Source organism: Medicago truncatula, chromosome 3 (assembly GCF_003473485.1).
Source record: "Medicago truncatula cultivar Jemalong A17 chromosome 3, MtrunA17r5.0-ANR, whole genome shotgun sequence".
Classification (NCBI taxonomy): domain Eukaryota; kingdom Viridiplantae; phylum Streptophyta; class Magnoliopsida; order Fabales; family Fabaceae; genus Medicago; species Medicago truncatula.
In genome coordinates this window covers 55,652,925-55,666,149 of record NC_053044.1, presented here as the reverse complement: position 1 = coordinate 55,666,149, position 13,225 = coordinate 55,652,925, and the positions used below count along the sequence as shown (strand labels likewise).

At 32.1% G+C, this 13,225-nt stretch overlaps 1 protein-coding gene across 2 annotated transcripts; it reads left to right on the top strand.

Moving 5' to 3' along the window:
• The first annotated feature begins 8,666 nt into the window (after positions 1-8,666).
• Positions 8,667-12,406, top strand: LOC112419966 (zinc finger protein GAI-ASSOCIATED FACTOR 1). 2 transcript variants are annotated; one of them, XM_024778349.2, is made up of 4 exons: positions 8,667-8,904; positions 9,071-9,470; positions 9,556-9,740; positions 11,609-12,406. In XM_024778349.2, exons 1-4 carry the CDS (start codon positions 8,811-8,813, stop codon positions 12,157-12,159), a joined length of 1,230 nt encoding a protein of 409 aa, XP_024634117.1. In that variant the 5' UTR covers positions 8,667-8,810; the 3' UTR covers positions 12,160-12,406. The 2 variants fall into 2 exon arrangements, with proteins under 2 accessions (XP_024634117.1, XP_024634116.1); XM_024778348.2 differs by having other exon boundaries at positions 11,600-12,406.
• Positions 12,407-13,225: the final 819 nt, after the last annotated feature.

The following is a 13,225-nucleotide window of genomic DNA, read 5'->3' as shown; positions in this document are numbered from 1 at the left end:
TTAGCCTTGCATGAAGGGTTGTATATTCTCAAACATTTCTCTTTTAGCTTGCATGATGCACCAGTAAATTTTGGGGTTCAATCATATGTGATAATAATATACTACGAACTAGTTGAGTTCAATCATATAAAGTCTGTTTAGTGTGGGTTCATTTATTCATTACAGGTAAATTTGAACGTCAAGTTTCAAAGCCACGACGGGTATGTGAGCACCTTTTCAAATTTTTGGGTTCAATCTATAATGAACCACCTAAATGTGAGCATCTTTTCAAATTAGAATTTGAACGTTTTTCGCTAACCTTGTTAATTTTCCATAAGTAAAGAAATAAATACATTAGTTTGTATAAACGTCAAAAAAAAAATAAAAAAAAATACATTAGTTTGTATTTAGTTTGTATAAGTATCGAAATTGATCCTCATGTCAAATATTGTTTCAGTAAAATAAATACACGCGTTTGGTCATTGGTAGGAAACTAAAAAAATTATATTTAAGGTTTTGCATCAAACTCATTCTTCAGAGTTAAAATATCTAATCATAAATCAATCTCTCACTAAATTTAATTTTAAAAAAATTAAGTTCATCTAACTTCACCAAAAACACACTCAAACACGCAATTAAATGTCTTTTTAATATCTTAGAACACAGTAATATCTTTGCGGGTAGGAAAATTGTGATATGTCGAATTTCATATTTTCCATTTATTGATCATCAAAGTGAAATTCAACCAGTAGTCTACTTTAAGAAAGAAAAAAAAACGCCAATTAAATGAAAACATTAATTAAATTATTAGTCTATATACCGGTGAAGTAATTTTCCTCCTTTGAAATAAAGTCGTTTGAAAAATTAATTCAAAAATTAAAACTAAGATTATATTTTTGGAGTGCAAAATAAACATTTATCCAAGAAGAGTTGTCTTCTCATCTCCTGAGATAAAGCTCTTGCCAAATTTAGAAGTTCTAGCTCAACTGGCAAAAATGTCGATATTGTTAGGCTGGATGCCATGACCGGGGTTCGAACCCCGGTACCTCCACTTGTGTGTGTGAGTTTATAATGACTTTGCCATTTCGTCTATCTACCAAAAAAAAAAAACTCTTGCCAAAATGCTTCGTCGCTAATAGCTTCAGTTATGTTCTGCATAGGCATTCCAAAAGCCTCTCAAGAAATATTTTGCTTTGAGAATCTTACATACCATGGCATGTGATTGCATCATAATTCACCAACTATTTTTTTGCAAGCATTACTAAATTGAAAGCGTAAAAGAACTTTTTCTGCTTGCCTTTGATAGAGTCCACCACTCCAAGAGTTTCATTTGCGCCGAACTCTATCATTGATGTAGTTGAAGGTGTTTTTTTTCAGAGTAGTGATTTTGAGACACTTTTAATGACGTAATGTGAGTATGAGAGGGATATCAAAAAGTTATCAAAAAATTGTTGCACAAATTTTTTTTTTTTTTTTTACTATAATGGAATATGCACTCTAAAGTGGTAAAAAAAAAGAACTTTGATTTAGTGAGATTTATAGCCTGCCCCAATACACGTTCATAAGTGTTAAGGATAACCTACATAGTTTGAGCTTCATTCTCTAAAACCCTAAAAAAAAAAACAACCATCTACAAATAAAGGTGAGTAATAGGTGGAGCTCTGCTGCAAATCTTTGTGTCATGGAGTTCCACCACACGATCACCTTGATGGATGAGAGAATAAAGTTCCTCCACACAAAGAATGAAATATTACGAGAGAACAAGTCCCTTTGAAAAATACCTCTATTTGGTATAAATTGGGTTAGAATCAAGTAATCAACTAACAAAGATAATTGATTGGAATCACAAACGATATAATATCCAATCAACCCATTTGTTGGCAAATCTCATTTCGAACATGATGACTTTTAAATATAGATAAACTGTTCAAGTAGAGCATTAAATATATTTTTTATTATGGGATGAAAATTAAGGTTTTTTTTTTTTTTTTTTGTAGAAGCTGAAAATTTAGGTTTTATTTTTATTTTTTTTATTAAAGACTGAAAATTAAGTCACTACTTTAAATGTGTATATTTTGGTGAGTTACTAATTATATATAAAACCAAATAATACACAATTAGGTATGCCAATTATGCCGAGAATGAATAACGATCCTCTCCATTTATAAAAATAAATTGAGATATTATTTATAAAGAGATAAAAAAAAAAAGACCTCTGGTTATGTATCAAATCAAACGAGGAAAGGGTTGACAAGCAGCGAAAATAAATGTTCTTTTGGTCCCTTAAGTATTTATTTGGTATCGCTTTGGTCCCTTAACTTAAAAAAAAAATTGTTTAAGTACTTTATCTTTATCTCTGATGCCTGTTTTGGTCCATTCCGTTAAAAAAATTCAAAAAAATGTTAGGGTTTATATCATTCATCTTCTTTCTTCTCCTTCCATCATCTTCTTCATGATTTTCATCATCAACAACACACCAACCCAAAAAAAAAAAAAAAAAAATTCATCATCATCTTCATCATATCTATAAACATAATCAATTTCATAACTCAATCAACAACCAATTTGTTCATAAAAAAAATCACTTTAATTTACCAAACAACTTTCTTTTTAAATCCAAATCCAAAACCACAACAACTAGACATAACAACAACTGCTATGCTTCTCTAAAGATATCAATAAACTAATACCTTCACCTTATAACTACTCTTCCAATTGTAAAATTTCAACTTTCAACTGTTCAATCTTAAGATCCATAGATCTCCGCAAATAACCTTTCTTCTTTCTCCTTCTACTACTTGACCCATTAATGCAATTTCTTAGATTTGGCTTGGGTTGAGTAAAGAGGAACTGATATTGGGGATTCACCTTGAAATTATAATTAAAATTTTCTTTAATAATTCTAATCAATTCCTTAAAAATTATCAAATAGATCTTGAGAGTTGAGACAATTGTAATCTTATTAATTCACTGTCTTTATAATGAAAATTAACAATTAAAAGGAGAGAGTGGGATGAGATAGTGAGTGAGACTTTGTTGTTGTTGGAATAGAAATGAGGAAGAAGGAATCAGTGAGGTAGAGAGGTAAAGGGGTATTTTGTTGGTGGCTCTTAGGTGGAGAGGTCACAGAAAAATAATAATGTTAGGATTCCTTTAAAATTATCACTGTAGATTTTGGATTTGAAAAAAATTGTGGTGAGTAGATATGAAGATTTTGGTTGATTTGGTCTAGGGAGATTGAGAAATTGTATTGTTTAGATTGAAAGGGATGTTTTTTAATGGAACAATTGGTTATTGATTGAGTTATGAAATGGATTATATGTTTATAGATTTGATGAATTTTTTTTTGGGTTGGTGTGTTGTTGATGATGAAGATCATGAAGAAGATGAATAATATAAACCCTAACGTTTTTTTCAATTTTTTTAACATAAAGGACCAAAACAGATAACGGAGATAAAGATAAAGTACTCAAACAATCTTTTTTTTAGTTAAGGGACCAAAACGATACCAAATAAATACTTAAAGGACCAAAAGAGCATTTAAGCCTTTCTTTTTTACATTATGATAAGGGCAAGTGTAGGGTCATTTGATACATGGATATCAACACCTAACAGTTGTGTTTCTTCGTCCTATTAAAATGAGAAATGATATTTGAACAACCATTGTTTACAACTTTTATGACAACTTTCTCTCTCATACTCGCATTGTCTTTTTACTTTCTCTCTCTATTGCTTTGGTTTTTGTGTCACTACCTCATTTCCTTTGTAAAATTTTAGTTGTCACAAAAATTGTCACATATATGGATGTTCAAATGACACAACTCTATCAAAATAGATATATGTAGCGAAAAACAATCAAAACAGATACTTCCCTAAAAAAATAAAATCAAAACATATACATTTCGCTACTGGTGTGTTTGGTTTAAAAGAGAAGTTGTGAAGAGAGAAATATGTGAGAGAGAGTATGGGAAGAGAGAAAGAGATGAGAAATATAGTAGATTTGATAGGTTGTTTGGTACAAGAGAGAAAGAAGAGAAATATAGAAGAAAGAAGTGTGTTTAATTTTTAAAAAGACCAAAATATCCTTATACTAAGAAAGTTTTTTTCTTGACAATTATTTTTTTATATTTCAATTTAATTTTGTAACGAAGTTAATGTAGTTTATTTTAATTTAACTTAATTAATAAATTAAAATACTTTTGCAAACAAAAATAAATATTAGATTTACTTGTATTTTTATTCAATCTACGACAAAAAAAAACTAAAGACTTTAGATTATTCTTCATTATAATTAGCGTTTCATAGCATACAGAGACAAAAAATTGAAGCATTTGAAGGCAAGGCTAAAGTTGTAATAACAAAGTCTAAAAACTTCTCTCTTCCCTTTCTTCGCTACATAGGGAAGAAGATAAAAAGTGGTGGGTCCTACAACTTTTTAATCCCTCTTTCCTATTTCTCTTTATTCCAAACAGGCGAAAAGTACCATCTTTTTCCTCTTTCTCTCTTCTCTGTTTCTCTCTTCCTTATTTTTCTTCAACCAAACAGAGTGTAACATGCCTATCATTCACAAAATGAATTTTTCGCACGTTTTATTAAATATTTAAACTGAATTTTTTATACACAGTGGTCGTGAGTTTAGCTGGACAATCCAAAATATAGGTAAGGTTCGGGTTAAAACTCCGGCCATTACAAAAAAAAAAATTAAAAACAAACTTATATTATTATTAAAGGTTAAATATGTTTTTGGTCCCTATAAATATATAAACTTTTCGTTTTAGTTCCTCTAAAATTTTCCTTCAACTTTTAGTCCCTATAAAATTTTCAATCTTTACTTTTGATCCCTTATCTTTTAAAGTGAACTCATATGTAGAGTTCATATTTTTAAATAAAATTTTTTCAAAAAAATATATTTTTAAATAAAATTTTGCAAAAAATTTTATAATATGAATTAAATATTATACTTTTTTCCCAAAACATGAATTAACTATGAATTTTTATATTTTTGAAGGTAAAAAATTCATATTTAATTCATGTTTTGTTAAAAAAATCTAATTTTTTTGTAGTGATTTTTTCAATATTCTATACTATCTCTGCACAATTTTATTAAAAAATATAAAAATTTACTTTAAAATAGGAACCAAAAGTAGTGATTGAAAATTTTATAGGGACTAAAAATTGAAGAAAAATTTTAGAGGGATTAAAACGAAAAGTTGACATATTTAACCCTATCATTAAAAAAAACTTAAAGCAGCTTATACTTTTTTTTTAGATTATATTTGTATCATAAGATAAACTCAAATATTTATATAACTATTTTTATGATAAGATAAATATAAATAAGTTATTCAAATTTTGCTTAAAAAAAAAATTCAAAATTCGTAAACGCAACAAATTCATTTCGTTTATGCAAAATTTTGTAAAAGTCTTGGATTTGGGGTGTCGAAGATCAAACTTGCAATAACTAATTCATACATGACGGGAGGCGTGATGATAGGCTCACATTGTAGAAGTATGAAGTCTAAAATAACGTAAATGATGATAGGAAATATATCGTAGAAAAGTTTAAGGCATTATGCATTCGCAACATAGTTAAGATGTTTTGGTTGTCATGTACTCCCTCCGTCCTAATTTATAAGTAAAAAATATTAATTCATACTTAAGAAAACTAACACTTAGTGATTTGAAGTATAATTTTTTGTGTTCTTCTTGGAATAAGTTTCATGGAAAGATGTAAATATAATTCTCATTGATTAAAAATTATGGAGAAAATAAAAAAGAGAACAAATTAAATGTAACTTGCATTTAATTTTACATTGGAAAAGATGATTTGTTTGAAAAAACATAAAAGTTGATCTTTTTTGCTTATATTTTAGGACGGAGGGAGTATATGTTTTTACCGAGCAATTTTGCTTAAAAAATGTGCAAGTTGTTTATGCCGTACATTTAGTATCACTAGAGGATTTTTTTCTCGTATTTTGTTCTCTCGTATTTTCTCAATTAGAGAGATCTCCATCCTTGAATCTATTTATCCTTTTTCTTAATTTTATTTTTTTCATTTCTTTTTTTTTGAACAAACAAAAATGGAACTTATATTAACAAAATGCGAACTCTTTTGAGTACAAGATGTATCAAGAAAGTCCAAAGTATTTACAAATATACAGAGTCAAACAAAATTAGGCCAATCCCAAAATGGTAAGAGGACTCGACCACCACAATTGGGAACCAAAAACAAAAACAACATTGTTTAGCCACCAAAGGGAATACCGCTTAACTCTATCCAACAACTGATCAATGGAGCTACCTGTGCTATTGAACAATCTTTGATTCCGGTCATTCCAAATGATCCACACACTAAGCAGCCAAACAAGCTGCATAAGGGAGCGCCTTGCTCGAACACCGCCTGCTGAATGAGAGAACTGAAAGAAATGATCTGAAACATGAATGGGGTATGGGCCTGAGACACCAAGCCAAGACCGCACCTTAAACCACAAAGTGCCATAGAAATCACAAGAAATAAATAAGTGCTGAGATGTCTCGACGTGGCCGCACCCTAACAAACAGTCTGCATCTGCAACCAAAAGAACACCGCGACGCAGCAGATTTGACCTTGTAGGCAACCGATTCTTTACCAACCTCCAAGCAAAAATGGAAACCTTAAGTGGAACATGTTTATGCCAAACCAGGGCATCTGCACCTTCCACCTGAGGAATGTCCGAAGAAGTCAGCAAATGATAAGCGCTACTAACTGTATAACCTGCAATAGGATCCAAATGTCATCTCTAGGTGTCCTTAACATTACACTGCAAAGCAACATTAGCAAGTAAAATAATACACTCCCCTAGCATCTCCTCCTCCCACACCCACAACCCCCTTCTCCACCTCCAACCCGCTCCCCCAACCTCCCACCCAACAGAAAACATGTAAGCAACCGTGCAAGATTTATCAACCGCAAGATCAAAAAGGCGCCTAAAGCGCACACGAAAAGGTATACCACCTAACCACGAATCATGCCAAAAAAGGGTATCATCCCCGTCTCCCACCAAATGAGACACACCCTCCTGAAACCACCCGCCACCGACACCACCTAACCCGTCCCTAATATTAGCGATTTCTCGCCACCAAGAAGAACCACTCCGGCCCCCAACCTCCAACCTCCCATCCTCCTCACCATATCTCGCCACCAACACCCTATACCATAAACTACCCTCTCCACCAACAAACGCCAACACCATTTCCCTAACAACGCAACATTAAACTCCCTCAACCTCCGCACACCCAACCCTCCGACCTCCCTCCAAGAACAAATAGTGGGCCAGCTGACCCAGGACAGTTTCCTATGATCCTCACATCCCCCCCAAAAAAATGTAATAAAAATAGAGTTAAGGGAAGAAATTATACCTGACGGAGCCTTGAAGAAGGAAAGCGCATAGACAGGTAGAGAGGTCAAGACAAACTTTAGGAGAACTAACCTGCCCCCAAACGATAAGAACCGACTATTGAACCCAGACAGTCTCGATTTAATGCTACGCAAAAGAGGTTCCCAAAAGATCAGACGACGTGGATCACCCCCGATAGACAAACCCAAATACATAAACGGCACTTGCCCCACACGACAGCGAAGAGCAGAGGCCGCCTCATTCAGCCAGGAATCAGAAACATTGACACCCACCAACATGCTTTTATGAAAATTGACTTTCAAACCAGACATAGCCTCAAACAACACCAACACCGCTCTCATCGCACGCACATTGGCCCAACTCTTCACTCCAAGAATCAACGTGTCGTCAGCGAACTGAAGATGAGTAACTGACATTGAAGAGTGCGCCCCAACTGTATAGCCTTCAAAAATATTCCTTTCAACCACCGACTTCATTTCTTTTTTCTTTATCCTACCAAATCAATGACTTGGATTACACACTAGTTAAAAAAAAAAGTTGGAGAATGCACACAATTCTCATAACCCTCATGTGACATGAGAGAATTTATTTTCATGGTCGATTTTTCTATCATGTATTATATTTCCATAAACAATATTTTTGGATTTGTATTTGGGTTAGACCAATAAACCCTCAATTTTACCGAGTTAATGACCTAATAAAATTTTAAATTTTTTTAGAACAAAATTTTAAAATATTGTTTTAAAGTCTAAATTAATGAACACATCTTTAAAAAAGAACCATGTCTCTAGTTTTGGATGAGAATTTAGATTATTTTCCGTAAAATTTCTCTATCACATTTCATTTTTTTTTGTCTAAATAAAAAAATGTAACACAAGAATTCTGAGAATGTCATACATTCTACTATTATTCTCACCAAAACACGTTTAACTATGTAGCACTATCGAATATTTTGATTTCTACTTTTCTCTTAATTATTTTATGGATAATATTAACGAGTGCTCCCGGAGCACTTTTTAAGCACTTTAATTAATAAGTTATTTAAAAAAAGTTGTATATTGAATATATTAGAGATTGTAATAGTTAACTTTTTAAAAGAATAATTATTAAATTTTGTATACTTAAAAAGTGTCCTGAGACAATCGTTTTTATCTAAGCTAATAAGTCCAACTAACCATCTCATGTTTCCTAATTTTATCCAAGCACATCCAAACAATTTCTCTCTCCATCGTAACTCAACCATGGTTAACCAGCGCCACCTTGTCCTAGTTGTCCAATATACTCATCATCATATCATACTCATTAGAAAAAAGAAAAAGGAAAAAGAAAAACAATTACTACCCTCTTCCTTCTCTTGTAAGTATTTATCCGCCGCCTCGTTGTGTACGCAGTACACTACACCAAAACTTGATCCCTCTAGTTGATTTAACAGCTATGCCAGAACCTCAGAAAAATACTTCACCACCAATGCCACTTTCTACTACACCGCCACCGTCAAAAAAGAAGCGAAGCCTCCCTGGAATGCCAGGTGTATATAACTATCCACTATTATAGTAGTAAATCATTGATTAAATTAAATATACTTTATAGTAGACACTTTATTATTAATTTATTATTAATATTACTTTTTGAAGTGTTAGTTTATTATTTATTTTATGAGTATTGAATCAATGTTTTGTTGTTTCCGTTTGCAGATCCAGATGCTGAAGTAATCGCTTTATCACCCAAAACTTTACTAGCAACGAACCGTTTCATATGCGAGATCTGCAACAAAGGATTCCAACGGGAACAGAATCTCCAACTTCACCGGCGAGGACATAACATGCCGTGGAAGCTCCGGCAGCGAGCGAACGACGAAATCCTCCGTAAGAAAGTGTACGTTTGTCCTGAGCTTTCCTGCGTCCACCACAATCCTTCAAGAGCACTCGGTGACCTCACAGGAGTGAAAAAGCACTTTTGTAGAAAGCATGGTGAGAAGAAATGGAAATGTGAACGTTGTTCTAAAAAATACGCTGCGAAATGTGATTTGAAAGTTCATATGAAGAGCTGTGGAACTAGAGAGTATAAATGTGATTGTGGCACAGTGTTTTCTAGGTTAATTTCTTTTCCATCGATCTTTAATTATCTCTCAAAATATTGATTATTTTCTGTTTTGTTAATGTTATTTATTTGTTTATAGGAAGGATAATTTTGTTACGCACAGAAGGTTCTGCGATGGAATGGTGAATGAGAGTAATAATAATAATAATAATGTTGTTGTTGTGGTTTCTACTTCTTCTTCTTCACCGGCTACGCCACCACTCACTCCATCAACAATATCATCAGTAATGGTCTCTCCTACTTTGTCGTCTACTCAGTGCTCAGGTACGTACGAGTTACTAATTAATTCATTTCCTATTTGGGTTTTGCACTTTTGTTTCCTAGTATCTCAAACCCGCCTTTGTTTTGGAAAAGATTCGTCCACTATCAATTTGCAATTGCAAGGATTGAGCAACCTAAAAACAATAATTTTAATTTCTTAAGAACTTACACTTCATTTGTTCTTTTTAACTGCGGTGTTAAGGATATTTATAAATGACAAAGCAAGTAAAAAAATTGTTATTTGGATTAGATTATTTATTTTTATTATGTACAGTATTATTTTATCTATTTATCTCTCTATAATAAATTCCTTATTATTTGGATAAATGAAGCTGACATGATTTGAACTTGACACATGAGTGTTTTATTTTGTCTCTTCGCATATGCATTTATTTTGTTTTTCTCTGCCGTTGAGTAGTAATGCAGCCCACATTATGGATCCTCTCCCACAATGACAATGGGACAGTGTTAGTCTTTGTGGGAAGGAGACCGAGAAGAAAGTAATTTAAGTTTTTTCTTTAGAATCTTGTTAACTTCTACCCTAAGGATAAAAAATAAAAAAAATTAATTTTAGAAATTGTGCATTCATATTCTTAAAAGCCTAAATACTTGTCTTTTTAATACAATATTTATTGTTTAATTCTATTTTAAAATCTTTATCTTGTGCCCTTCAGACACAAGTTAACATTTTTTTTTTTTTTTATTAATTTAAGCTGGACACATTTCTTTTTTATTATTAGAAAAAATATTTTAATATGTTTGTGTTCAAACACTACTTGTGATTTTAGCATAATTTTTTCTTTAAAATGTAACTAGATGTAGTATGTGTTTTACTTATAAGAATAAGATATTTGTAAAATTATTTTATGATAACTTTTAGTTCAACCTTTTTTTATCATCTTCCTTTGGAAAAAAATAATAGAGAGTAAACTAAAAACACATAAAAATATGAGAGTTGCTCAAAAAATTGTCCGAAAATTATCATACAATATCATTTCTATTTGCAGGTTGAGGGAGAAATTGAGACGAAAATGAAATATACTCCCTCATTATATTAAGTTGTACATGATTATTAAAATAATGATTAATTTAAATTATAAAATGAGTTTTACTTGCTAAAGGTTAGACTAGATTATCTCTAATTTACTCAACAATCAATGAAAATAAGTCACGTAAGTAAATTTGCTACAACCCAAGCAAAATTGTAAGTTGAGTAAAAATGAATTTGTAGGTAGCACTTGTAAATTTACTCTTGTGGTTAATGCTTATTGATTGTTGGAAGAATTACCTACAATTCTTCAATGATAATCTAAAAAAGTTTTGGGTCCTGCTAACTGGTGCTCTCGGGCACTAGTTAAGCATACCATAAAAGGAAATTATTACTATAAAAAAAAAATTGTTTTTGACTTTATTATAAATTAATTATACAATTTCAATGCATTAACAACTATATAATTTCATTTTTCATATCCTTAACCAGTGCCCCGGAGGCACCAGTTAGCATTTCCCAAAAGTTTTTACTTCAAAGACATTTATTTGTCAAGTGAATTAATTGAGCTATAATAATTAAGAGTTTATTAATGAAAAACATTAATTCATACTATAATGTTATTATAAAGTAACAATTAATCCTAAATGAACAGGGAAGGCAGTGTTACCAGTGTAAGTCAAAAGGGGAAAATAATAGGAAGGTCATTTATATCTACTGCTTTTTCCCTTTTTGCTCTATGCACCCCCCCCCCCCCCCCCCCCCCCCCCCCAGGTCAATTTATTTTCATTTGCAATTTTTGAAGTCTTATTCATTGTTTTATGCTATCCATTAGTTAATTTTTCAAGATTATTTTTGCTTTAATTGTAATCAGACATTGCAGAAAACCAAACAAGGCTGTCACCGTCTTCAAACGCTTCTACTTCTACTAGCTTTTGTTCTTCTTTCAGCAGTCTCATGTCAAGCTTGCCTCACTCAGATATCCCCACATCTTTCTCTATCACAGAACCCACAACCCTCTCACTTTTCACACCACTCTATCTCTCCAATAACAACAACAATGATCACCCTTTTCCCCATTACAATACTGCATCTCCACAACCTGTATTATCTGCTACTGCATTACTCCAAAAAGCTGCTCAAGTGGGTTCATCTTCATCCAATGCATCTTTGCTTCGTGCTTTAGGCTTGAAAGACAACAGTGTCAGTATTAGCAGTACCACAACAGATCAATGGAATAGCCATGGTCATGTAAAACAAGAGAATGAGCCCGTGGCAGATTACCTTGGGCTTGGACTTCCCTGCGGGAATGAGTTGAGGGGCTCATCGAACCAGCCCATGACCCGTGATCTTCTTGGTCTTAGCATGGGATTGGGTAGAGAGGATGATGATCTTTCTGCTTTGCTCACATCTTTTGGAGGGAACTTGGATTAACCCGCATAGACAAGAGTTTTAGAAAACTGGAGACAACTAGTTGTAGTGGCCCACCCGAGGAATTTTTTGTTTTGCTTTTGGGACTGGTAAATCAATTACCAACTCTCTTTTTTTTGGAGGGAAATGACCAAGTCTCTTGTTCTATATCTTTGGAATAACTTGAGTTCGCAAGTAAATGATATTGATTTGATTGTAAAAACTACTTTTTGAATATTTATATGCATATATATATGTCTTTCAACACAAATATCATGTCACTGTTTATTGTGCCACAAATTTCGTGGTTGAGCTTAATTGATTAGTATTCTTTAATTGGAGACGAATAGATAACTTGATTTTGAATCATATCATTTTTTGTTAAATTTTATTTATCAGCATCCTATCAATAAATCAATATAATAAATATGTAAATAATATTAATATAAAATGAAATAGGCTTTTTTTTAAGGATAAGTGAAATAGACTGAAAAATTATGTATCTAATATTAATTAGTGTAAAGAATAATATTAGAATCATGCAAGTGTCTTAAGAATTTTGTTTAAGAAATTAAAAAAAATTAACTTGAAAATACAAGTCAAGGTATTCTTAAAGTAATTATTTGGGAACCATTTTCTTCAAATGTCACCAATTGTAATGAATGAAATATTAAAAATCATATAATATATGAGTTAACCAACACATGGGGGACACTTTTGAGCTTTTATAGTCACACATTCTTCCACCAGCTGGTATAACACTTTCTAATGAATCGGATTCAACGGTCGCGTTATGTAAACATAGATCACAAGCTAATTGTCACAAAATTAATCATTTTAACTTCATAAAATTTTCAGGCAAAGTGGTCCACCTGAGATGATAGTAATGTGACAGGCAGTAGGCACAGACCACTTAATGTGCCAAGTCACAAGCAGTTGACTAACTGTTCAATTGGACGATATTTTTGCCAGTTGAGAAATTCGACGAATTTTCAAAATTGAAGATTGTTCAAAATATCTTCTATTCACTCGATAAGAAAAATCTCCGAGCTCAGTTGATAGTTACAATATATTTAATATGTAGGGATGA